At 39.9% G+C, this 27,180-nt stretch overlaps 1 protein-coding gene and 1 long non-coding RNA gene across 8 annotated transcripts in view; one reads left to right on the top strand and one right to left on the bottom strand.

The window, feature by feature from the left end:
* LYN (LYN proto-oncogene, Src family tyrosine kinase) overlaps positions 1–27,180 on the bottom strand; it is a 42,399-nt gene that overhangs the window by 1,940 nt on the left and 13,279 nt on the right. For 3 of the 7 annotated variants that reach the window (XM_015855628.2, XM_015855630.2, XM_032442730.1), the window contains exons 2-12: positions 21,448–21,521; positions 20,159–20,207; positions 19,958–20,063; positions 19,547–19,645; positions 19,345–19,448; positions 17,626–17,775; positions 16,465–16,617; positions 10,977–11,159; positions 9,994–10,070; positions 3,117–3,270; positions 2,164–2,295 (exon numbers count right to left, since the gene is read on the bottom strand). In XM_015855628.2, the coding sequence (XP_015711114.1) occupies positions 2,164–2,295; positions 3,117–3,270; positions 9,994–10,070; positions 10,977–11,159; positions 16,465–16,617; positions 17,626–17,775; positions 19,345–19,448; positions 19,547–19,645; positions 19,958–20,063; positions 20,159–20,207; positions 21,448–21,516 (1,276 nt within the window). In that variant the 5' untranslated portion in view covers positions 21,517–21,521. Of the gene's footprint in view, positions 1–2,163; positions 2,296–3,116; positions 3,271–9,993; positions 10,071–10,976; positions 11,160–16,464; positions 16,618–17,625; positions 17,776–19,340; positions 19,449–19,546; positions 19,646–19,957; positions 20,064–20,158; positions 20,208–21,384; positions 21,522–27,180 lie in introns of all 7 variants that reach the window. The other 4 variants (XM_015855621.2, XM_015855624.2, XM_032442729.1 and 1 more) reach the window with 2 other exon arrangements.
* LOC116652959 lies at positions 452–20,602 on the top strand. The gene is made up of 2 exons (XR_004306219.1): positions 452–984; positions 19,994–20,602. It is a non-coding gene; the product is annotated as an uncharacterized LOC116652959 (long non-coding RNA).

Genomic DNA, 27,180 nt, shown 5'->3' with positions numbered 1-27,180 from the left:
TTAGGTGCAGAGGTTCTAACCTGCTTGCTCCATGCCAACAGCAAGCAGCATAACTGTCTCACCACAGAACCAGGCCCTCATGTAATGGCAGCTTTCTGTATTAAGTAGTTTCTAACTTTTTTTCCTATGCTCTCTTTTGTGTAACTTGCTGATTGCAAGATAATGGGCACAACTGATACTGTTACATGTAACAGGCAATTTCCTCTCCTCTCTTCCTCATACTATTTGTGCTGTGCAAAAACATCAGCTGTGATGAGTTTTGTTTAGTTTCCCAATTATTGTTCTCTTTCTGAGAAAAGGAATAAAGAACTACCAGCAGTGCAGCTTATGTCTCGTTTGCCTCTCAAGGACCAGTCCTGTGGGAGCAGCCTGCCCTCAACTATATCCTCCTCCTCTTGTTTCCTCCTTCTTTTCCTCACTTACTCTCAGAAGGCAGTTCTTCACATGCCTGGGCAAGCACAAGAACTGTTTCCTGCCTTTCAGCTGTCCCTTCCTCTGTACAGCTTGTGCAACTCAATGGAGTAACTATGCCAGGACCACCTTTTCCAAGACACATGCTTACACGCTTCTATGCTAGCAGAGGACCAACTGTAGATTTAGTATAGGTCTGTTTTAATTTACACTGTGGTACCTGCTAAGCTTCATAGATAGAAACATACTTCCATATGATAGAGCTCAGAAAATGATGTGAACACACCAGCATGAAGGAAGAATCCCAGTGCATAGAAACTAGTGCATCTTGTGAAGAACAGCTGACATAACTGGAATGCAAACTTGCCTGCTTCCAACATTTGACATACTGTATAATGACCTGGAAGTTAATTTTTAACAGCCACTTCAACTTCCTTGCCTACAGATCTGTGCCGTGTTTCAGAACCTATCGTCCCACTGTATCGTCCCACTAACTGCGTGAGTTTCCTTGGAAGAGAAACAGCTGTTGGAATTTAGGAACAAGGATCACAAAAGCTCCACCTTTTTTGTCTGGTAAGGCTTCCTTCCCATTTGCCTGACTAGGGGTGTTCTTTGCTAGCATTAACTCATTAATTTGCTGGCTACAAATCACACCTGTTCAGATGCAGCTTTATGCTGAAAGCTTGCTAGTTGCTGGAAGTACTTCGAAATACTATTTTCAATTATTAAGTGTTCCCATTAGAACTGAAGAATTTTCAAGGCATTCAGAAATAACCTTAGGAAACCTCTCAGCATAGGCCAGTGTCTGGATACATGGGCACATGCTAATGGGAAATAAAGTATTCCAGCTGTGGGAAGAATCACACCTTACCCTGGTGAATGCAGCATCCACCTGATCTTTCCTTGGGGACTTGAGCATTTTTTCTAGAGTAGGTTTAGGAGGACCTGCTACTTAGGCACATATTTTATAGCCATTGCCTACAAAAATTACCATGAGAATATGCTTAAACATTTAGTTGTGCCAGCAGCCCTATCACCTCTTGTAGCCGAAGGGGGCTGCTCTTGAATTTAAGCGCTTCTCTGGGCTGGAGTCTTGCAGAGCAACCAGATTATCTGTTTTGGCTCTGCCTCTTGCACAGAAAGCTGATGTGTTCTTCCCTCATGTAATGTAAAGTTTGCTGCCATCACCCTTCCCCATACTGCTTCAGTAGATACCTAGTTTAGCAGAAAGAAAAATGAATCAAAGCACTAAACTATTTCACAGCTACATAACGTAGCTGTTATCAATGTCCTCACTGTGGCCATGTATCTGAGCCATAGGGAACAAGTGTAACTACTCCTAGTGGTCAATCAACACATTGCTTTAGGCTCACTTCCCTTATGTGTTCAGATTAGCTAACACTGACAAAATATTTGAGCCTATCTGCTTGTGAAAACACACTTTCTTAGTACTTTCCAATATTACATTAAAAAAAAAGGAGACTAGCTTATGTAGCAGCTCAGTGGTAACTACTGAACGTATGAAAATCATTCTTCATTCATGGTGCCATTAGTCCATTCACTAAATGGATGCATGTAGCCTACACATATGATGATTCTTGGCTTTCAAAACATGAACTTTACCCGCTTGATGTTTTCCACATCACTGCTGCTTTTGCTGCTGTTAAATGTCAGCTCTTTCCCTGGGTATTTTATTTGTCTTTTAATGCTGAAGTGTAAATAGAGGGAAACAGTATAAACATACATCCATACCTGGATAAGGAATCTTTCCATATGTAACAATTTCGTACAGGAGAATCCCAAATGACCATACATCAGACTTAATAGTAAAAGATCCATAGTTAATCGCCTCTGGTGCTGTCCATTTAATAGGGAACTTCGCACCTAAAAACCAACACAGTTTCAATCAATCAAAGGAAATTTATTTTCTTCCACATGGAGGAATTCAGTGACACTCAGTTGTTTTATCTACATTTCCCCATCATGTACCATTTTTTCAGACCATCCTGCTGCTGCCATCTGTTACACAACAAAATGTAATGCAACACTGGCTGGAAGGTTCAGCCTCTATCGCCATGCCACCAACATTCACCTCTGACATGGTAGGTGTATAGCTGGAATTACAGACCAAACAGCCAGAGGATATCTAAGAAAAGACTCACCAGTGCTGAGGCTTTCAGTTGAGATGGATGTTCTGCAATGTTGAGGCTCACCACAAAATCTCCAGAAAAAGATGCTACCTTAGTGCTGGTCAGCACTTAAATGGGATCTAGGAGAGGCAGAGCCAAGCTCCACCCCTTCCGGGAGCACAGCTGAATTACCTTCACCTGTGCTCCCACAGCTGACTCTTTGCTTGCCTCAGATGGTTAATCAAAGGCTCAGGCTGTAATCAACAGTTTCCCTTACAGTAGGCCAACATAATGAAACAGGAAGCATTATTTTTGGATCAACCCTCATATATGGCACTGTGAATTTTTGCTGCAGTGGCAGTAAGCATGCTCCTTTCTGCCCAGTAAATTAAGCTTTCCACTAGCCTGGGAAGCACAGAAAGATTATTTATTTCCTTATTCTTCTTAAAAGTTTAAAACGCTGCCTCTAGGAAGTTGTTATGGCATTTTCTGTCCTTGGTGACTGTATTATTTTTAGATATGGTCCCACTGCCTCCCAGAGGCTGAAGTTTTAAGGGCAAACATAAAGCGACGTACCTTCTCTTGCTGTATATTCGTTGTCTTCAATGACTCTAGCTAGTCCAAAATCAGCAATTTTGCACATCAGTAAGTCTGAAACCAGAACATTAGCCGCTCTCAAGTCTCGATGGATGTAATTTTTTCTTTCTATGTATGCCATCCCTTCTGCAATCTGTAACAAAAGGAACAAATATTCTGGTATTACAGCACCACATAATACCATTAGCAGCCTCGCCTCTCTGTTCTTTCAATTACTCAGCAAAGTCTCACTCGTTTATTCATTACCAGTAGAGAGACTGATGTCCTTTTAAAGTTTGACTAAGCAACAATGCAAATAGTTAAAACAATGAAAACAAACTTCCTAATCACCTGCTATCAGCCTGGGTAATTACAAAATAGTTACTAAGACAAGTCCAATAACTTAAGTTTATCTTCACCTGCAGCATCACCTACTTGCTCATACACGATCAGCATTTGGCATCAGCAAGCATTCAGATACTATCATAGGTAAATTTCATTGTGTTTCATCAACCCAAGTTATTTTCCAAATTAAATTAAAGGTGATTGATGACCTTGGAATATACATTGAGATGATTATTTCAGTGCTTGTCCAGACTGCTCTTTTTGAATCCACTGAAGATAAATACATTGCTTTTCAGAAAGAAAAGAAACTGAAACAGTTTCTCAGTACATAGGAGCGGATCTTACATGTGGTTAGTATGCTGCCCAAAAGATTAATAGGAAAAAAAAATAGTGTTTGGGAGCTGTTAATATTCCTCTTCCTTGTGAGATTGCTATTCCAGTGTCTCACCACCCTCACATTGAAAAATTTCTCCCTAATATCTATTCTAAATTGACCCTCTTCCAGTTTAAAGCCACTTTCCCTCATCATAGATGATCTTGTAGGTCCTTTCCTGTTGCTATCTGCCCCAATAAAAAGTGTCTCTCCAGCTTTCCTGCAGGCCCCCTTCAAGTACTTCATTTGTTATTGAAGCAGTAGCAAAGCTAGAATCCTTGTACTGTCCTGGTCCCTACTGTACTCAAACATGAGCTCCTTCCTCTCCATCTCAGCAGTGTTCAGGTACGTGGGTGTCTCTCATTGCCAGAGCAGCAAGTTTCAGCTGTGCAGTAAAGCAGACACGAGCGCCTGACCAAATTTTAAGCAAACATGAAAACCACTTCTGCTTATGCATTTTTCAGAAGTCCCTGAGGGTACAACACACACACACACACACACACACACACACTACTATCACTTACAACACTGAATCCACACAGTCTTCATTCCTCTTTTTCCTTTGAAGCAGTGTAAAATACAGCCACTTTCCTTCCCACCTTCTACTGCAATGGTTTTCTTACATGCCAACATACAGCCACTTCTGCAGGGCAGTCTTTAATTTCACTTACAGAACACAAAGGGGTGCTCACAGTAAACCAGGAAGAAACTGATGATGGAGAGAATGAAGTACATCTGTATTTCATATTTTCTAAATATAAGTAAAGGTATTATATAATGAAGGACGAAGCTACTTCTGAATAACTGCTGTAGTGTGTCCTTCTAGAGACTCAAAGACAGCTCACAAAATGGAAGAGTTCTGGTTCTCTCCCCCAGATACAATTACTTTGGTCTAGGGAGGAAGGAGATGTGAAAGTGAAGGTTTTGCTTTAAGATCTATGCTGCAATTGGACTGGCCAGCTTGGCAGGTAGAACTGCAAGGCAGACAGGTGCACCAATGTCAGTGTGAGAATACAGCAACCATCAAGAAGGAATTGACTTTCCTCATATTTCCATGCACAGATGTAACACTTGGACTGGCTGCTGACTGGGGAATAAAGAACCACCTTGTGAAAGAGACTGTGGTAGTGGTTTCCACACCCAGAATCATAGAATTACCCAGGTTGGAAAAGACCTCAAAGATCATCAAGTCCAACCTCAGCCTAACCATAGTACCCCAACTCTAACAACCCTCTGCTAAGTCATATCCCTGAGCACCACATACAAATGGCTCTTAAACACATCCACAAACAAACAACACAAAGGGCATGACCTACAGTTAGCAAACTACTACGAAATGCTAGCGCAAAAGCACTTTGACACTCTCCAGCTCTATTTCATCCATGCTTTTAGAGCAGAACTCATCTAGATTGCTCGGAGATGCCTTGGGTACACTTTTAAAAGGCTTCACTTTGTATTGACAGATGCTGCTTTTTATTCTTCTGAGGACCTGTACACATGACAGCCCAGGTGGAAGCACACCCAGTGGAAGCCAGGGAGCTGTGAATAAATGCTGCTTCAAAATACCTTCCTTGTTGCTGCTGCCTGCCAGCAGAAATGAAGTGTCCTTGAATTGAGAAACTGGGCTATTAAGGAATCCAGAAGTTCACCAGTTCAGTAGCAAAAAACAAACAAACAAACAACAACAACAAAAAAAAAACAACCAACAACAAAACAAAACGGAGCAGAACATAACTAAGTTCAAAAGGTTCACTGAATTTACATCACTTTGTCTTATCTGACCTCATAAAGCAGAGGCCAGTGTGATTTCAGTAACTGTGAAACAAAGAACTGGAAGTTCTGTGGGCAAGTTAGCTTTGGGACAAGACAGAAAATAGCTAGTAAAATCCAGTGTGGCAGTCCCTCTGGTGATGCAATCGCCCGGCTACTGCCTGTAAATGAGAGGAATAAGAGCAGTCTGCATGCTCTGGCTGCTGCATTAGCAAGATTTGGCCACGTAGCTTGTGGATGAAGTGATGAAATCCACTTCCACTCAAGCTCAGAACTGGGAAGTGGCAGCTAAAAGCCGCCCCATATTTCCTCAGGCCACTTGCTGTGCTGAGAAGCAGAGGCAGCAGGAAGTAGAAGTGCCTGTGAGTTGTGTCAGTTCACGGCCATCCGGCAGAGTAAGTAGCGAGGGCAGCCCAGGAAGCCGCCGTGCTGCTCAGCTGCCCATAAGGGAGAGAGTCTCACATGTTGGTTCTTGGCTTTGGTTCTGGCATATACTGCAGATTTACAGTTCTGCTGAATTCTGCAGGTGATGCCACAGCCCTGTTCTGCATTAATGCAGGCAGTATGTGCTGAAGGTTTGCCAAACTCAGCTCCTTTTAAAACACTCGTTACAGAGACTGCTAGCATTCATCTCTAGGGGCCAATTTTTGCCAGCGCACGGCCAACACTAGATTTCCCCAGCCCCTACTCACACACACTAATTAAAACACAAAAGAGAAATATCAGCTCTTTTAGGGGACAAACTTAGAAACCATGCTGGATCACCTTCCTAGCAAGGACTTTGTTGCCATGTTTTCCACAGACCTGATTTCATAAACAGTGTCTGCTTGCACAGCAAAGAATAGAAATACTAATACTAATACTAATACTAATACTAATACTAATACTAATACTAATACTAATAATAATAATAATAATAATAAAAAAAAAATCCAAGTCCACAGCCATACTCAAAGATAAGAACCAGATTTAAGTCTACCTCAGTACTCATCTGGTACCATTAAAAATGGCATCAATGCCCATATATGGTCAGCAAACAAAACAGCAAAATCAGGATAGTGGTGTAGCAGTATATTCATGGACTTGCTTGAAAAAGATGCTTACTATTCCCTGTGGGAGAATTCTTTGCTTTTTTGCAAAATCAGAATATTCTATCCCTTGCAAATGCAGATTTCTTTCAAGATTGCTCCAGGTAAAGGCTCTGCTCATTCAGGGAGTGGGGCACTGACCAGCTGCTTGGCAATGGAACACCAGCCCACTGCAGTTTTCAGCACAGTGACAAAGCAGCTCCAGAACCTGGTTCACGTTTAAGGGCACTACACTGTTCAGCTGTCTGTTAGTCACACAGCCACATCCTCCTCTTATCCTCAATCCTTCCTTTTCCAACAAGGCCACTGTAAGGTCACAAAGGCCATTCCTCTAGATAAAAAGGCAATGTATTAAGTGGAAACATATCCTGTCCCTTTTCATTCTGCTGACTCACAAGTCCAGTGCTAATCACAGAATCACAGAATGACCTGGGTTGGAAGGGACCTCAAGGATCATGAAGCTCCAACCCCCCTGCCTGGCAGGGCCACCAAACATACACCTTTACTAGATCAGGTTGCCCAGAGCCCCGTCCAACCTGGCCTTGAACACCTCCAAGGACGGGGCATCCACAGCCTCCCTGGGCAGCCTGTTCCAGGCCCTAACCACTCTCCTAGTAAATAACTTCCCCCTAACATCCAACCTAAATCTATCCTCTTTCAACTTAAATCCATTTCCCCTTGTCCTGGTATTGTCAGCCCTTTCAAAGAGTTTACTCCCCTCCTGGATATAGGTTCCCTTCAGGTACTGGAAGGCTGCAATGAGGTCACCCCGTAGCCTTCTTTTCTCCAGGCTGAACAAGCCCAGCTCCCTCAGCCTGTCCTCATAGGGGAGGTGCTCCAGCCCCCTGATCATCTTCGTCACCCTCCTCTGGACCCGCTCCAACAGCTCCATGTCTTTCTTGTACTGAGGGCTCCATACCTGGACACAGTACTCCAGATGGGGCCTCACAAGAGCAAAGAGGGAGAATCACTTCCCTGTCCCTGCTGGAACTACCCCTCAATGAGTAACGTTCTTTCAGAATTGTTTCTTGCAACAAGTCTCATGCACACATACGTGGATGCAAGCAAGCCAGCTGTGTGAGCAAGTCAGTCTTGTTCAACACCACAGACTCACAAGGGGAGTAAAGACAATCCTCTGCTACCTCTTGTTATGTTTTCAGTCTCTCCAAGAATTTGGGATAGGCTGGTAAACTTCCCTACTGGAAATGTGTGGTCAGAGAGGCATGCATGGCTCACGTGTGTGCCACCAAGGAAAAACATATTCCCAATCTCCGTTTAGTTCACAGTGGTTTCCTTCCATGCCTCTTCTGAAACACAGCTCACATTTCTCTTACCCCTTAGGCTGTTCAGAGAGTTTAACATCATTACTGTAAGAACATACTTGCAATCCTTTTAGACAAGCCAAAGCTCTACCAAAATTAACCAAACACAGATTATGTTCTCATTTGTGTAATACAGCCTACATTCTTGTAGTGCATGATCTATGAGTAGCCTGTAGTAAAATCACCATTATCTTAGCCAACAAAGGCCAACATAGTTTGCAAGTACGTTAGTCTGATTTTTGTCCTAAGGAACATCTGATTGAACAGCCAGAACTAGACAGGACTAATGGAACATCTCTGTTGTTCAAAGTGAAATCCCTGGTCTGAGAACCAAATGCAGCCTGAAAATCGATCCCATGCAGTCCTGTCTTAAGTTGGTGATGTTCAAAGCCTCTAACAAACGTACTCAAAACACCCACAAATTCTTTCCATAGGAAAAATCTCTGTTCCAGTTGGATTTTGTTCCCTGTTCCAAAGTTTTGTTTGGGCTGCAGTTGGAAATCCTCAGAAACTGTTTCCTGAACATCCCTGTGAAAGAACTCTGCAACCCAGCATAGCTTGAACTCAAAAGTTCCTCTGAATAGTCTACATCTTATGTGAGGAGAGGGACTTTACATACCTGCTGTACTGCCTAAGGTCCTGCCCTCTGAGGCCAAGTGCAAGAAGAGATTTTCAAACAGGTTATTGGCAGATCAGGATGACCAGATACCTCCATTTCAAACAACCCAACCTTCAAGTCTTTGTAAATTACAATCACTGATCCCTGTCACAGTGGAAATTATTTACCCAGGTTTTATGCAGTTGACCTTTCTTATTCTCCAATTCATTAAGCTTTTCTTTTTTTAATGTTATATTATGAAAATGCTAAATCCTTTTAAACAACACAGCATCTTGAGCTCTAATAAAAAGGTCTACTGCTCAACCACAAGTGCTGGCTGACCTTCAGTCTTTCTCCATATCACTCACTGACCACAGATGTTCTTCTCTCCCTTGAGTTTTGCCCACTATTTTCAAAGCTACCTAATATTTTTCCCAATCTTTTACAGCCAGTGTTGCTCATCCCTTCAAACCATGACTTGGAATCAGATGGTTTTTTTCATATCCACAAAGCTTTTATCTCCGCTAAATTCTTAAGGATGAATTACCTATGTAGTTCAGAATACTTAACCTGTAGCTACATTGAACCAGTGATTTCAATGAAAACGGCTCCTGTTTTGAATCTGTTACATGAAATCTGTATTTGAGATATATAAAAATAATAAAAATGAGACATAATAGACATGTATTTAGCAGTTGTGCAGTGATCTCACATCAAATGTTTTTTTTATAAATCACTCATATTTTATTAAATCTTTTTAGGGCTTTCTCATCTTTCCCCATGACTCATAGTGTGTTAATATAACAGAGAATAACCGTCTGCACACTATAATGCATTAAAAAATGTTGGAGAAAGGAAAACCTACCAGAAATGCCTTCACTACATATTAATACCATACCACTAGCACCTGAAACACCATTTGATTAGATTTTATTAATTTCACAGTAATTTACATAAGATTTGGAAACCAACAATACTTTGCAGAAGTTAACAGAGAGGTCTGACTAATTGACCTGATTTAAGAAGACAACGTTTCTATTAACGAATCTCAAAAGTGCTGGCTCTGTAAAACTTGCACTTAAACATCCACCTCATAGCTGCTCTAAGTGAAAACAGCCTTTCCACAAAGGGAAGTGACTGTATCACTAAGCAGCTCACTGTCACTATTGAAGAAGGATTCCTACCTTCACATATTCCCTTTGGAACACTTTTTTCCTCTACTCCCTTCCAAGGAACCCAATCTATTCAGACCAAAATATATTTGAAAACTACATTCTCTTTTCATGAAAAAAAGAAAAAAATGGTAAAGTTTTCCATTGTGAATTTCAGTCTTGGAGAGAAATAGCGCCCCTCTATTTTTAGCATATCTCTTAAATCTTACCTGAGCAGAGAAGTCAATTAGCTTTGGAAGCATCAATTTACTTCCTTCATCACTCTTCAGAAAATCCAGCAAGCTTCCTGTTACAACAGAACGATTCAGTCAATGTAGCTTCCTATCACAATATAGTTCCTAATGGGTACCCAATTTCTCGGGTCACAGGTTTTTTGTAGTGAATAGTTTTGATTTATTTTCAAGTTGACTGCGGTAAGATCATCTCCTTACATAATCTAATAACAGTAATGCTCAGGTCAGAACAAGTATCCAAGTTGTGCAGCTTTCCTGAGTGTTGAAAACTAATCAAAGTAAACCTTCGTTCAGTGGTGAATTTGATAATGACCTTATTCTACAGGCTATCAAGAAAGCTCTCTCAGAGAATCACACTTACTAATTCTTTCAAAGTCATAAAGAATAAGTTCCTGAATCCTGAATTGTAGCTGGTGTTTATGAAGTCAGCATCACTACTGCTTGAAAACAGAACAAAACAAATAAACTAAAAACTAAGACAATCTGAGAAGGAAATCTCACTAATCTTTTGTCATGATGCTCTGCTACAGGTTGTCCTTTTCTAGTAGTGCAGCAATCCTCGCACACATCACCCACTTTATAATCTTATCAATTCAAGAGCTACAGAAGGCAAATTCTAACATGTTCATTATTGAGTGCCTCATTACAACACCAGACACAAAAATTACCTATTAGAACTCAGAGGAAGCAGACTTACTTGAGTGTTATATGCTTTGCATCTGAAACAATTCAAGAGTGATACATCTAGGAAATCTGTAGAAATAGCCATCTTAAAAGGGTAACAAGGAATCATACGTTTAAATATTTATCTCTCTTTGAAGACAGATACCTTATACTGGAGCATACAAGAGAATATTGCTAAGATCCCAAGTTTTCCTTTTCTGTTCCTTGCTTCTTAAAGGAAGTGCACTGACTTATGGGAAACGTTTACTGAGACATCAATCTTACGTCATTCTCACCTTTTGCCATGAATTCTGTTATTATATAAATAGGTTCTTCTTTGGTCACTACAGCATAAAGCCTAACTAGCTTGTCATGCTGAAGCGTCTTCATGAGGTTGGCTTCCTCCAGGAAGGCTTCTGGAGACATCGTGCCAGGCTTCAGAGTCTTCACAGCCACTTTTGTACTATTATGATAGTAACCTGAAAAGAGGAAACATGTTCAGTCACCCTGCTTAGCACAGCTTACCCTGACCTGTAGGAATACACAGTGTGGGTGAGGTTGGATTCCATTAACAGCTATGAGTCCAAGAGCTAGTGATTGGGTGTAGCACAAGTATTTGCATTAAAATTGCATTTTGTTTAGCCATCACACTGTAAAAACTAATCAATTTCCTACTTCTTTTTTGAATTACTTGTCTCAAAAATACACCTAAAGAAAGTAACATAACTTGCTTTGTGCCAAACTTTCATTTATAAGTAGCCCATGAGAAATTACCAAAACAGTCAAGAGATGTTTCAATGAAAGTTCACATAAATTGTCTCAAACTCTAACAGAGGCAATGGAGTGCTTACAGGAACACGGAACGTCTCTAAATACCATGGTTAGACCCATTTTATGCTTGCCTGCCTCATGCTTTTAATCTTTTCTTAAACCCTCAGTACTCAAAACGGAATGTTTCAGTAAACTGCAATAGAAAGGGTATCCTTGTGACCAACAAAGATATGCTGGCAGGACTGTAGCCCTCCACCGTCTGGAGCAAGATTTAAAACACGATAATTCCTTTCCAGCAAAGCACATGCCAAGAGCAGAAAGGATTGTGGCTGTTTCATTTCTCTGTTTAACATTCTGATGTAATGCCTTTTACTGTGCAAAATAAAAGAGGAAAAAAAAAAAAAAAGAAACCAGAGAGACCGAGTAGGATATAAATACAACTTCTTCCTAATGTTCCAGATATACAGAACACTTCAGTAACAACACACCGCAGCCTTCTGTTCCCTACTATACACATTTCAACACTGCAATAATGCATCCCAGAAGCGGCAAAGCTTCCATGACTTGACAATACACCATCACTTATTTATTCATCAGCAATCTGGACAGTATTACTACAACGGATGTACATCTACATTTGAGCCCACCATTTCTTTACACTATATTTTGTTATATTCTTTATTGCCTAAGCAAAGCAAGGAATTAACTCCAAGACCCCAAGTCATTGCTCTAACCAATACATATTGTATCACCTTTGGAAAAGAGAGATCATTACCTGACAGAAGCAGCTGTATCTGTAACAAAACATTTACCTGCACGATTATTAAATGTATTTTTTCCAAGCATAGTAAGGTCAAGGCATTACACAGACATGCCTCCATATGATCTAATAACTAGAAATGACAGCAACAGGTCAAATTCTGCCATTGAAGCACAGATATCTAAGTATTGTGCACCAAAAAAGGAGTTACATCTCTTTCTGTTTACAAAGTATAAAGCATCTTTATATAGCTTGTAAGGGCATTAGAGACATTTGATACTGATGTGTCTCTCATTCATTTATTTTGTCAGGTATTGGGACACACATATACACAAATTCCACAATGATAGGTAAGCAATTACATTCTTACCCACAGCTAAGAAAGCTGGCATGAAATTCAGGTCCTTTGCCAAGTAATATTCAGATGCTGTGTGCACTGTAAAACACATTTGTGATGCTGATATGTACCTGCCAGTTTTCCCAGTTCATTTGATATGCCAATGTGTTAATAACACTATTTCTGCAGTATGATTTACTCTGATTACTGATATCTCAAAATTTTCATTACTTTTATTCTAATTTGGGTTTTAAAAAATGAAGGTTGTGCAACTGAGATGCAAGCAAAATGTGCCTCATTAATAAAATACAATATAATGGCTAGGTTTGTGTTGTTAACTTTTCTCTTACCCCTACTTGAGAATTCTATGCATGGATTATTAATGCCACAGAGCATTATGGTTCACATCATATCAGTGCGCACTAGGAATAAAAATGCATAAAACATAGACTCTACTTTTACAGTGCTACTCTGGTTTGTAACTGCACTAAGGGAGCTGCCCAAATGCACTAACATCCACAGCTGAAAAGCCTTTCATTCTGTGGTAAGAAGCAAGTCTCTCAGTAGCTTAGGCTTTTTAAAAGCACTGTGTGTGATGCAAGCAATAACACACAAGTCCTGGACAGCCAGGTTGTCTCTAGATTCTTGCATGAGTGTAATCAGACCAAGCTGTGATATGAATTCATATCAGACATTCATAAAGCATTTCTGACCACATCTCCAGGACTGAAGATGAACAGATCATCTAGTGAACAAGATGCAGCACTCTCCTGCTTTCACAGTAATTGCTCATAAGGTTACACTGAGAACAACCTGAGCTACAGAAATATGACACTGTTAAAAGCCAGATAATGTCTCAGGATATCACAGCTACAAGAGGTACAGATTATCCAGGATGCTGGCTGAGAAACTGCAGTGTCTTCACATCCTATTGCAGTTTGGCTCATCACTCCTTCCCTACCTACAGGCACAGAATCAAAGTATCCTTTGTGTTGGAAAGGACTTGAAAGACCACCTAGTCCCAACCTGGTGCCATGGGCAGGGACACCTCCCACTATCTAAAGATGCTCAAAAGTTGCTCCCCATCCAACCTGGCCTTGAACACTTCCAGGGACATTCCAGTTCCATTCACAACTTCTCTGGGCAATCTCTTCCATTGTCTCATCATCCTTTGAGTAAAGAATTTCTTATCTCTAACCTCAGACTACTCTCTTTTACTTTAAAGCTTGACCTATCTTTACAGGCCCTGGTAGAAAGCCTTTCTCCATCTTTCTTATAAGAACCTATTAAATATTTTAAGGCCACAATAAGGTCCCCCTGAAGCTTCCTCCCAGGCTAAACAACCTCAGCTCTCACAGTCTGTCTTCATAGGACAGTCATTTTGTAGTCCTACTCTAACAGTTCCACATCTCTCTTGTGCTGGAGACCCCAGAGCTATATGCAGGACTTAGGATGGGTTCTCAAAAGAGCAGAGTAGGGAGGGAAAAATTACATCCCTCACTCTGCTGATCACATTTCTTTTGACACAGCCCTGGACATGATTGGCTTTCTGAGCTATAAGTGCTTGCTGCTGGCCTGCATCCAGTTTTTCATCTACTAAGATCTCCAAGTCCTCTGCAGGTCTGCTTTCAATCCATTCATCCCCAAGTCTGTACCGATACTGGTAATTACATTGACTTGGCTGCAGGACCTTGCATTTGACCTTGCTGAACTTCATGAGATTTATATAGGCCCACCTCTCAAGCCTGTGAAAGCCACACTGAACTTGTAGAATATCAACTGCACCACTCAGTTTGGTGCAGATTTGCTGAGAGTGCACCCAATCCTGCTGTATTTTTAATAACAATATTAAACTGTTGAGGTTGGAAGGGCCATTACCAAATGTCTTTGGTAATTAAGCTATGGAGTAGCATTTGTCATTTATACTGTGGCCTAAAAATCATTTTGCTTCAGATGAAGTATACAACTGGGAGGGAGTAACAAGACTTATCTGTACCTCTACATAATGCCAAATGCCTCTATGTTGGTCATCATTGCAATAAGCAGTTTGATGGCATCCTGCACAGATCACCTAGGTTTTTTTCATCTCAAACTTCATCCTTACTCCTGATTTGAAAGGGTCTGCACCAAGCAAACCAGCCTCTCTTGCTTCAGAAAGGAAGCAGAGAAGAGGAAACACAACGAATCATTTCACAGTACATTAATTTTTCTCACTGCGCAGCAATTCAGATACAAGGGTTAGACCCAACTGAGATGTCAAAATAAGGACACAAACAAGAGGAAGCATCTTGAAACAGAAACACCCTTTTAAAGTTTAATGCCTTTGTGTGTGTATGCAGAAGTAGTCACTTCCCAGAATGATTTACATTTTCAAGCGGGTGTTAATGTTCGGCCATGAAGTTTTCCACAGCACTTCAGTGTCAGTTCATTATTTCTTGCCTTGATTTATTAAGCAAAGAAAAATGGCACAATGGCAAACAGTTGTCTCAACTAGCACAAAAATTGTCATTCGAACTGGAGGCTTTCTTAAGCCTTTTCTTATGAAGGCAGATAAAAGGCTGAATCTGGTTGTGTCACATCATAAAGATGTGTTGCAGGCATTTTTACATGATTTATATGAGAAGATTACACCTGCAATTGAATTAGACCTTTCTGATTGACTGTAAACACGTGTGGAATTTACCACTCAAATAGCACCACTCTGTGTTTTACTTTTCCCAATGAAAGCATCTTCTCAAAACAATGAAATTTCGAGCGTGTTCCAGTTAGATAGCTGCACTCCTGTGGGTCAGCAAGGCACCCTGTGTATCTTCTAATAAGCTTTGGGATACGCTTCTAAGTTTCTTAGAAATTCCCCCTGATAGACTCTAGATAGCACTGATGTTGTATGAGTATTGAAACGGTTTTATTACTGTTTAAATATAACCTCCAAATAAAAATCCAAACCAAAAGAAAAACAAGTTTCATGGAAGTGTCAGGACAATGATTTGACCTGAAAAAGCATCTTAATTAAGATTTTGGAAGGTAGGTATAATTTATCTTAAGTCAGGTAAGATAGTAACCTCTTAGCAGTGAGTAAGTACAGAACAGCACACAGAACATGTAATAAGAGACCAAAAGAATACTCAGATGCCGGAATAAGCAGCATTTCAGAAGAAGAGAATTGAATCATGATCAGGCTGTGATTAGACAATGGTTGTACCTTTTTGCTGCAGGAAGTCAGCAAAGCTGAGAAAATGTTTTTAAACAACCAAGGCTAATTATGGTTATAACAACTAACACTATCATGTTGTTAACATTGACTACTTGAAAATCTTGTGATGCTTTCATTATTGGAAATTTCATGATAGCCTCCATATAGATCTCTAATCTTCAACCTATGTAAGTCACCTACCTTCCTGAGCAACAAGCTCAGACAATAATCTTGGATTAAACAACCCACTTTTTCATGCAGTATGACAGCCCCATGTACTATACTCGAGTCTTTTCCAATGGATGATAAAATCTAAACATACTTTACTAAAATACAATTTCTTTATATTTCAGATTTTCCACCACAATCTGATTGGACTTAAAGTTCTGAGATGCCAATAAATTTTGAGAACTGGGAGTCAAACCTTTGTAAAACCCTTCTATTTTCTCCATAAAGCACAACAAAAAAACCCAAACCCAAAAGCAAAACCAAACAAACCCGACTGCATTAGACACCCTAAATTACAGCGCTTGCCCCTAAGAATTTGTCTTTGTCTAATACCTTACCCTTCACAAATCCTCTCTCCTATTATTTTTCCTCATGGGAGGTGTATCCTGGGTCTGACAAGTATAATAAACCAAGTTTGTGTCTGCTGTTACTCAAATTAATTCTTAAACGCTACTTCTTTCAGCTGATGTACTCTTTTCAAAGCAATAAACTTACCCATCCAGACTTCTCCAAACTGACCAGCTCCGAGCTTCTTCACTAATTTAATTGATTCTCGTGGAATTTCCCATGCATCTTTATCCCATGGCTTTTGAGGCTTTGGGCTAATACAAGCTTTTTCCAATTTTCTGCATAAGCCGTCTGATTGTTCTGTTTTCCAAAAGAAACACAAACTATAAAATCCGCTACTCTTTTATGTCTTAACATTCTTTTAGACAAAGACCACTTAATTTAGGCATGCTTAAACCAGTTCAAAGCTGTTTCAAAGTAGTTCAGTTCCTTGATGAAAGCACAACCTTTTCACACTTAACAGAGAAGTGTCACATGCATCTGGTTACCATCATTGGTGTTTTCCTTTGTTTGTTTGCTTTCTATTAATTACAATTTGTAACAAATAAATTTAAGATTTTATTGGTAACAGTTCATAGATGAAGATGCACATTTGTGTAAGCCTTGAAACCTGTATTTGCAATTTGTCATCAGGTATTCCTACAGTATGTTTCAGATGTGCACACACATAGGAATGCAAGCATGTGTAGGTCACAACTATTTTTTTTCTCCTGCCACGTATCAGCTATAACTTTAGCACAAATGTAAAATAATTATCAGGTTTACAAGCTGTGCAGAAAAATTACCACACATATCTAACAGCTTAGAAAAATTGATGTGATTTACATCTTTCTTCTTCTCTGTCTTCCCAATGGCACAACAAATATATATATATATATTTGAGCTACTCAGCAAAAGGTTGTGCAAAATAAAAAAGTCGCTTTTGTAGCTAAAATATAGGGGGAAACTTGATTGTACCCCCCTCTCTCTGTTTGTAATAAAAGTAAGTGAAATATATTCTCAAAGACAGAATTTGTTGGCAATGCAGTCAGTCTTGACTATAGTCTCACACCATCATCACTACAGTGAGATGTTTTATAAAGCTGTCCTATATTTTACAATTGTATGCAACTGAGCATGTATTAAGCCTGATCATAAAGCAGCCTCAGTAGGCTTCCAACCATTTTTACTTTAATAACATGCATGCCCAAAAATTACATAGAAATAACAGATGAAAAGTTATGAAACAAAACAAGAAATTATTTATTTTCCTTCACAGGAAATAATGACTGTATTCTATTCCGTAACGCGGTAACACATTTAACTTACTTTGATAATGCTTGATCATATCACTGATGCTGGGAAAAGTTATTCTTGGAGAGATGTAAAATCCTCCATTGTCTAGACTTCTAATTTTGTAGTGCTTAATGACATCACCATGTTGGGGATCATAGTCTCTTATGGACAGAGAATAGCTGCCTGAGAATAAAAAAAGAATGATTATTAACAGATAGCAAGTCTAGGCTGCACACACAGTGGATCAACAAAGCCACCTACTTTATTTTTATTTCTCCCTCCAAAAAGCCTATTACAAGCAACATAAGGAATTCAGTCAGTAGCTAGCTCTGAACTGGTCACCTAAGTGCTTACAGTCAGACTTTCTCTTTCAATCTTATTCAGTAAATTTAAGAGTTACACAATCCAGTCATCCATAACTAATGTGCACTTCTGCATAAAGTCACACTGACTTGAGTAGAAACATCTGGGAAAGCAGCTCCAGGGTTGTCAGACCAGTGAGATAGAAACTAAAATTCGGAGATCAGCATATTAGAAAAGGAACAGGCCAGATGTCATGGCCAGCTAGAAAAGGCATTGTTTGGAAATGGTCTGAGGCATGCAAGAGGGCAAGAAGATCTTTCAATATTTGGGATCCTGACCTCAGTTAGGAATTAAGATAAGGCAGCATATTATCAATCCTAAACTACAGAATTCTTTATTTCTTTCACTTACACAAATCTCATAATCCATTTTCAAAGGAGAAGAAACCACCTTGGTTCCTTCTCTTTCTCTCCACATGTACACCCAGAGGCAGGAGACAGAAAGAAAAACTTAGTGGGTACTTTGCCTTACCTTCTACTAGCCTCTGTTGAGTTTAGATCACTGTCTTCATTTGAGAACACAGAGACAGTGATGTGGGCTAGTTACAGAAAGTTTTCTAAGCAGCAAGCAGAATTAAGAATTTTAAGTTGGATCATCAGGTCCAACCATTAACCTAACCTACTGAGTCCCATCACATCCCTTAATGCCATGTCCACATGCCTCTTAAATACTTTCAGGAATGGTGGTTCCACCACTTCCCTAAGCAGCCAGTTCCAATATTTGGCCATCTGCAGTGTTAGGGCCAAAAAGCCCTACTCCTATGGAGAGGACAGAAATATGATCCACTGAAGGGATTAGCATGTTTTCCCTCTGGAGTATCCAATGCATCCAATTGGAGCATCCAATTAGGTCACTGTTAGAATTGAGATATTGGAGCAGAACCACCCAATGGTCTTCAGTTGAAACATCTGGAGAACTTACTAAACATTTTAGTACAAAGAAAGTGTTTCTTTGTTTCTCTTTTTAAGTGATGCTACAAGGCAGAAGAGCAGACTCTCTTTATGTATTAACTATACTTCAAAACTTGTAGTGATGGATACAGATACAAAAAATGGAAGACAATAAAATGCAGCTTCTACTATTTACAACTAAAATTGCCCCTTAACACATGAATCACGGACGCTATGAAGGAAAAAGATATTCTCATTCATTGCTGCTTCTTGTCAGTGTAATAAACCATACGTATACCCCCACTGATTCAACTTAAGAATTTGTAGCTTTCACCTCTTTCTCTGATAATTTTCTCACCCTTCTTACTCCTAAGTAACTGCGTAACTTCAAAACAGACATACTGGTATAATTCCATAGCACTCAATGCAAACATTTGTTAAGATGGATTGCATATTCTAACTGTAATATCAACTTCAAAATCACCCACCCAAAGCCTACCTTTTAATGTTTCACTTTCTCTGATAAGGAATGCTCCAGGGCCATTTCCAGGAGCCAGGAGTTGCCTTTCAGCATCTTTTCGAGTTATGTCTTTGAAGAACCACCTGAAAAGTATTTCAGAGGGTTAAAACTTCTTTTCCCACCCACAAAAGATACAACACAAGGCTGAAAAAGAAGTCTGGCAATAATTAGAAGAACTTACTCTTCTGTTTCCAAGGTGTTTACTTTTGCTACGTAATTGCTGGGAATGAAGCCTTCTTTCTTTGTTGTGAGAGATTTAGCTTTCCACCATTCTCCCAGCCTGAAAAGAAGACACAACAGTAGTACGCACAGGAAAAGAAAGTCAGAAGTGGTTGTTCAGGTTCTGCTGTGCCAAGGAGAGAAAAAATGCCTTTTCTCTGCACTCGGGCTCCACTTAGAAGCCATTGGCTCCATGAGAGCAAAGTCTGGTTATCATTACTCCTGTCAAGCTATACCCACATTCATATTTTTACATATAAGGGATCTTCCTTAACATTCGTACACTTGTGTTACAAGTGGCACATAAAGAATTATAAAGGGATTTTAGAAGTTAAAAAAAAAAAACCATACAATTTGAACTATCACTACTCACTCCTCAATAACTTTCAATTTCTCTCCCTTTTTGAAGGACAAGTCATCTTCATGAAGGCCATCATAAGGATACAGAGCTACTACAATGACTCCATGCTCTTCTGGTTCTACAGATACAGAAAGGCAAAGGAATATTCTCATTATTTCACAAGCTGATGAGGACATTAGCACATAGACAGCAAGATTGCTTAGGAAAACTTACCTTCATTGGCAAATATCTGTCCCGGTAGAAGGTGTGCATCTGTATTTGCCTACAATGAAATATGCCTTTAATTAAGCAGTTTCATATCTTTGAGACAACACTGCATTACAGTTACATATTATTCACTTGCTTTGTTATTATCATATATGTCTTATGACACATTTTGCAGTCTTCTTTGACCACTCATCAGAAGCAAATTACAACAAAGAAAATACAGTAAAACCCAACTAGATTTTGAACTGAGCAGCTCAGACCCCAGGAAGCTGTTCAACATGGGAAAGTTCACAATTTGCAACTTCTGCTTTTACATTGGACAGTTTAACTGGAGGGCTAGAATCACATTGCTGGTGTGAGGAACTGTCATGCTAAAGAACTACAAGCACAGCTATATTTCTAAGGATCTATGAGAGGAATAAAACTAATTAAAAACAATGCAAACAGTAATTGTGATTTGTGTACATTGACTCAGAGTACCATGTCAGCTGGTGACACACTACAGAAGGATGCAATTGGCATCCACAGAGAATATAGTCCCTTAGTAAGGACAGTGAAGAAATACTCTTTCTTCAGTAAAAGGGTGAGTGGGGGAAAGAGGTATGAGTAAATCTGCAAAGTAGCAAACCTACTTAGTAACCAGTGGGATTTCCCTTCCCAGCACCCATTTCTTTCTTGCTAGATAGCACACAAGGAACTTCCCTTAGCTTGTTCCTCTTTCGCCACAGTACTGCCTGCTTCAGAACTGCTCCTCTCCTGCTTCCCTACGTGCATACCTTGTGTAAGGTGAAATATTGGCCTTCAGAGAATAAAAGGAAGGTTGACTACAATTGGTAAAACTCTAACCTCAACCGTTTTAAACAGAAGTAATCACCACCTGGATCCCACAGCTATTAATATCCAGCACCGATGTCTTTAAAGTTACCTAGCATTCTTCTACATACCTACATTTAGGTATGTCAAGTCTCTCAAGGAGAGACTTGGGAGTCTCCCAGTGTCTCATGCAGTAAACAATGTAAATTACAACACATAAAACAATGCAATTCATCAATCAAGAACTTTTTTCTTAACGTACATATTCTTAAGTGGGAACTGCACAACACTAACAGCCAAATTGCAGACTAATGATCGAATTGAATTTCTTCATGCATGTGTTTTGGATTGAAATTTAAGCTATGCCAGTCATGCTTTGATCTTGCTAGTGGAATTCTCCCCTGAGACTATCTACTTACTGGCCTTTGCTGTTTATTGGACGTTGGATCCCTCACATAAATAGTTCGTTCAGTTTTACGTACTGGTTGATTCTTCAAATCTAGCCCATCTCCATGCAGATTCTCTTTCCTTTTTGATTTTATACATCCCATATTTCCTGTTGGAATAAAAAAGGTATTAAACAAAACATTATGCCATAAACCAAGCAGTTTCCCATAGAGCCATCTGGTTTACGTAGCAAACATTTGCTTCCTTTTCATATACAATAGTTCACTGGAAGAACAACTTAATGTTAGGAACACACACTGTAAGATTTTTTCTGATGCAAAGGAAAAAAAAAAAGAATGATTTATAGTCTCAATCCACAGATAAAGTATTTCAAAGCATTTATTTCCCATTCCAACACCTTTTCTCCTCAACCACCCCCTCTCCATCTTTCTGATTCTCTTGTGAGATTCAAAATAAATAGAAGAGCAAATATAATTACTGTAGGGAAAACCAGTTTCAGTGTTTTAGAGAAGGCTGCTCTGAAGCTGTAAGAAATATTGTAGAGGCTCTAGTGTAGCAGATCTTCAGGAAACAAAGAAATAATCCACTCTGAATGATGAGAACTGCAGCTGGAGTTAGCCATGCCTGTATCTCCCCACTTTATTTTGCATCTGCCAATCTAGCAGGGAGCTCAGCTGGATTCAAATCCCTGTCTCACACCAGGCTGATGATTTGTGCAGTCCCAGCTCCAGGGCAGATATGCTGCTATCGTGACCTTCAGCAATGAACCTCCTTGTTCAGATAAGCCTGTTACAACAGTTTAAAACAGACGGTAGGTGTATCAGTGATGACAAACCACCACACAAGTATTTCTTCTCCAGCACAAATGAGAATGATAATCCTTCCTTTAGAATGTGCATCCATGTTCAGTCAGATGAGACACAGCTGCTAGCATCTGCATGGCTGGAACCTGACAGCTAATCCCATGATGTAATTACAGAGCACTTCAGCAAGCACATATACAATGTTATCTCTATATTCCTCCCTCAGAGGACTGCAGTTTTACTTACTCTCGAAAGAATCCACTAGAAACGCTTTTCAAACCTGTTCTTCCTTTCTCTCTCCCTCCTTTTAGGTCAGTGCTCTAATGCTAGGTTCATGGTCATATTTTCTCTTGCAGGCACATACTCTCACTCCCCCTGCCCTAATTAATCTTTAAAGCCAGTTCCTTGAAGAACAGCCTGAAACAAAATTAGAGCTCAGAACACATGGAGGGCTCAAGTAAGCCAGCAGTGAACAAAACACAGCTGGAGAAGCTAGAGCAGATCATTGTGCCCTACACTACATCTTTCACCTCTGTCTCTTTGAAGATGAGGTTCTCCATCTTCTGCACCAACATTTCCATGCCCCACTCCTGCCCAAAGGCACTGAGAGGCACCTTCAGCCTGGATCTTCCCTTAGAAGCATATATCTATAATGCCTAATATTAGTTTTTGACAATGTTCAATGGAAGATCTTCCAAATGTTCACTTCTGCGTGGGTTATGTGCTAGTTGCTTTGGGGAAGGGGGAGGGAAGAAGAGGGTTTTTATTTCTTTTTAATAGTTGTGGATGTATGAATGATTCTTGTTCTATTGTAAAATGGTCTACAGGGAATTTTTGTACACCCGTAAGCAAGTTGCTGTTTGCAAGCTCACACTAGGCTACCGAAAGCCCAGTGTTTAATTACTTGCTGTATCTGCAAGATCAGGTATTTAGCCACCTAAGCGCTAACCTTTTTGCTCTTGAGTAATTCTGCTTCTACAGAACAAACTGCTGAAGTTGAGGACATAAGATAATTTGATCCAAACTGCCTTTGTCTATTGCTGTAAGAAACCTGAAGATACCTTTGGGGACCGCAGCTCACCCAGTGCCAACATAAAGTCACAGAAAAGTTTTTTTACTAGGGTAGCTTATTTTGTTGTTTTCGGTTTTTTCTTGTGTGTGTGATGGCAGCTTAAAGCACATAAGCAGAGAGCCTGTCGTGAGATCCTGCTGCAAGCTCAAGGTTAACATTTGTTCGTGACAATAACAACAATGGAACAGTAATACTAATGTGCAGGTGCTATCTAATCCCATAAAAGTATACTCAATGTCATGTAAAATTGCACAAATATGGTGAGTGTGATGGCACCAAAAAGATCCAGCACCTCATCACAAAGAACTGTTTTTTTCCCCCTGGCAGATGAAAACTCCTAGCCCTCAGTGAACTTAGCTACATCTACATTAGGAGGATGCTTTTTTTACTCAGAGGGTGGTGATGCACTGGAACAAGTTGCCCAAAGAGGCTGTGGATGCCCCATCCCTGGAGGCATTCAAGGCCAGGCTGGATGTGGCTCTGGGCAGCCTGGTCTGGTGGTTGGCGACCCTGCACATAGCAGGGGGGTTGAAACTAGATGATGATTGTGGTCCTTTACAACCCAGGCCATTCTATTATTCTACGAAAAGTGGAGTTGGACTCCAATTACAAAATAGCCCCAGGCTGGTACTGATGACAATATGTACTTAAATGGGAAGTTACTATCCCCTTCACTCCAGTACTTTTGGTTTCAGAACCCTCTGCTCAGTGACTGAGTGTAGCATGTGCACTGAAGGGTATATACTCAGTACATTTCACCTGCATTGTCAGTATTACAGCCCATGGCATTATACATTTGTACTGAAATCTAAAGTTGTTTCCCAGGGTTTTGAGAGTATCAACACAAAGATTTTTAGAGCTAGTATAAATAGCAGGCAATGAAAGGAGAGCATCAATCAAAGCACATTAAATAATGAATTTCAAAATATAAAATGCTATATAATTACCAGAGTTAATCATGAACTTTAAGTCCTTGCATATTACCCGTTCAACAAAACAGATCTAAAGGGTAAGAAGTGTATGCATCTTTTGTAGTCTACAGAGTACTCATAAGGAAATTCTGAAGGGGGAAAGTTAATTCATGCATAAATAAAATATTTTACTTAGTATCAAGTGTTTATTTGCATAGCTCTCTCTTCCTGTATCACAATGAATATCAAGGAAGTGTTTTGAGAAGATAAAAAAAGGAAAGCAAAAAAAACAACGCAGGAGCACAGTATCATTACATACGACACTGCATTATTGTTCTTCAGAGATAAAAATAACATAGACACCAGAGGAAACACTGTCAGTCCCCACTCAGGCATTTCCCACCCCATAGTTTTTCAGTACAGAAAGTATCACTATTCATCCACACTTTTGACGCACTGTGCTGTCCACGCAGAGAGCCTCTTCACTGTTGTTTTGATGTCTACAGAGACATTTGCCTTAAATTTTCCCACTGAATCCCTTGTTATCTTCTGTTTCATCTTGCTACGGCAGCACGTGGGTCTTAATTTCAAAGCAGATTTCCGGAGTATCAGAAAGCAGCACAATACTTGAAGGTCAAAAGCTGTTCTCTATCCTAGAAGTGCTGTTGTTCTATTTGCCTTTTGCTGCATCCAGCAGTTAGAGACTGTGTGACCACTGCCTGTCCATCTGCCACTGTTAGCATTTGAGGTTTCATTTCCCCCCATCGCATAAAAGCCAATCTTACTTTTCTCTTTGCTCAGGTCGCAACCTTCGGCATCCTTGTGATTCACACAGTATTTACAGTGCAATTTGGAAACCCTTTCCTGAAAAATCACCCTGATACATCTGGGCCTTTCTGGAGTTAAGTTAACGTGATTGTCAAATCCTCACCGATTTCTCAGTTCTTTAGAGCAGTTTTATTTTAATCTTTTCATACGATAATAATTTTCAGAAGCAACTCAAATAGATACTTTGTTGGGTTGGTTTTTCTTCTTCCAATAATTAAGTATTCTTTGAAGAACTTCAACTGTGATGGTGGGTGTATGCACTACTCGATTTTATTCAACAGATATTTATTTATCCAAAGAACAGCAATCAAGTATCTAAACACCAGTTTTGTGGGTAGCTTCAGCTCTTAACTCTTATATATATATGTGCTTAAATTGACACATAAATAAAGGTCTCCCTCTGTTTTTCCCTAGTTTAATTCCATTTTATCTTAGTGTAGCCTTTAATGCCTGCCTTTTTGACCATTGCTATTACACAGGTTTTAAAGTCAGAAAGTAAGACTGTGTTGCTCACATCACATCCGTTGAATAATAAAGCTTGTGAGACTGCTCTGCATTACATTCAAGGTCAAGGCCAAGGCAGAAGAGTCTTAAGAAACAAACTCACTCATGGTCTAGAAAACAAACCTGGATCTAAAAGCACTCGGGAGGAAGAATTGTAAGCCAGCCCTGTCCAAGGACACCAATACCTGCTTTCTCAGTACCATCACAAAACTTTATTCTTCACTCCCTTCAACTGCTTCAGTTTCTCATTCTAGAAAATACAGAAATAAATGCAGTCTTCAAGTTTAAGGAATTAATTTATCTTAAACTTCAATGCTGACTTGTTGTTGCAAGCCTCGTCTGCCTGGTAACTTTCATTAAATTAGATTATTGAGAGCAGAGAAATCTTGGGTCAGCTTTTATCTTTGGGCCTGTTTCACTTCCTACATCTTGTTTTTGCAGCAGAGACTAGTGAGGGAACTTCAGCAGTTTGTTCTTCCTTCACCTTTCCGCTGAAATGGCTCTGTACGTCTCAGTCGTGCCTCACCTCGTGGATTTTAATCTCTTTTTAATTCAGTACTTTTCTACTAGACCACATTACATCATCCGCATGTCTCTCAAACTGAATCAGTCACTTAGATGGCATGAATCATGACATGAGCCCTGAATGCTTATAAGAAGGAACAAGAACAGCCTCTGTCTACCCAGTGTTTACTATGAGAGATGTGCCCAGGACTCTACCTGTAACTGTAGTGTAAGAAACTGTACTCCAGCTGGTAGCATATCTAAAAATAACAGGGGAAAAAAATCAGGAAGTCCTTAAACTTCTTCCATGTCTGTCTGAGAAATGGTGAGACAAAGCTAAAATAATATTTTGCTATGCATGTATATAAAAAGGCAAGGACAACAAACAGTTTAACCAACAGGGTAACCTTCAAAGAACAAATATCACCATAGTGTATGGAGCAGGCTATGAGATATCCTCGAATGCATAAGTTGAGCCATAAAACCTTTCCAAGGGTTCACTTTTATAAGAGCTATTCATTTTATTATCCCAATTAGAGTGCTGGGCTAACAACTACTTTCTGGAACAGGCAGAACAACTGCATTATATCAGCTTTAAAGCAGGCTCTGTTTATACAGAGGTTACTGCATGGTGGTGAGGAAGAACAAAATGCGAAAGGTTTCAGATCCTCACCACACTTGGCTTTGAAGCCATCTCATATCTCCCAGTCTTAAACACTCTCTGGGGCTGATAACGGCTTTGAGCCTAAATGGCTCTTCACCTTCTCAAGTAACCAGGGAGAAGTGGCATCCCTCACTCTCTTCTCTAGGTTTTAAGGATCATTTTACATTTCTACCAGCCATCCCAGGAGCCCATCCCCACCTCTGCATCTGCTTGAACTCATCTCTCCTGAGGGCAGGAGGCCGGAGCTGGTCACGTGCTCCAAGATGACTTTCAGCAATGCCTTGTAACAAACAGCACTTCTGTTTCTTCCAAAGGTAGAAATACGTTCCCCAGTGAATTTATTGTTTTCAAACTTTCATCACACTGGCCTTTTGTAATCATCTTGTGATCAGTTAGAACAGCCAGGCTTGTCTCATTTATCATGACAAACTCTCATGAGAGCAGACTTTCATATCTCCAGTAGCATGTCCTCACACTCTGGTATTAAATTTCTCCATGTTATTTTGTCAGACTGTTCTTTC

Source organism: Coturnix japonica, chromosome 2 (assembly GCF_001577835.2).
Source record: "Coturnix japonica isolate 7356 chromosome 2, Coturnix japonica 2.1, whole genome shotgun sequence".
Classification (NCBI taxonomy): Eukaryota; Metazoa; Chordata; class Aves; order Galliformes; family Phasianidae; genus Coturnix; species Coturnix japonica.
Note: the sequence above shows the minus strand (reverse complement) of the source record. Positions and strands in the feature narration are given on the sequence as shown.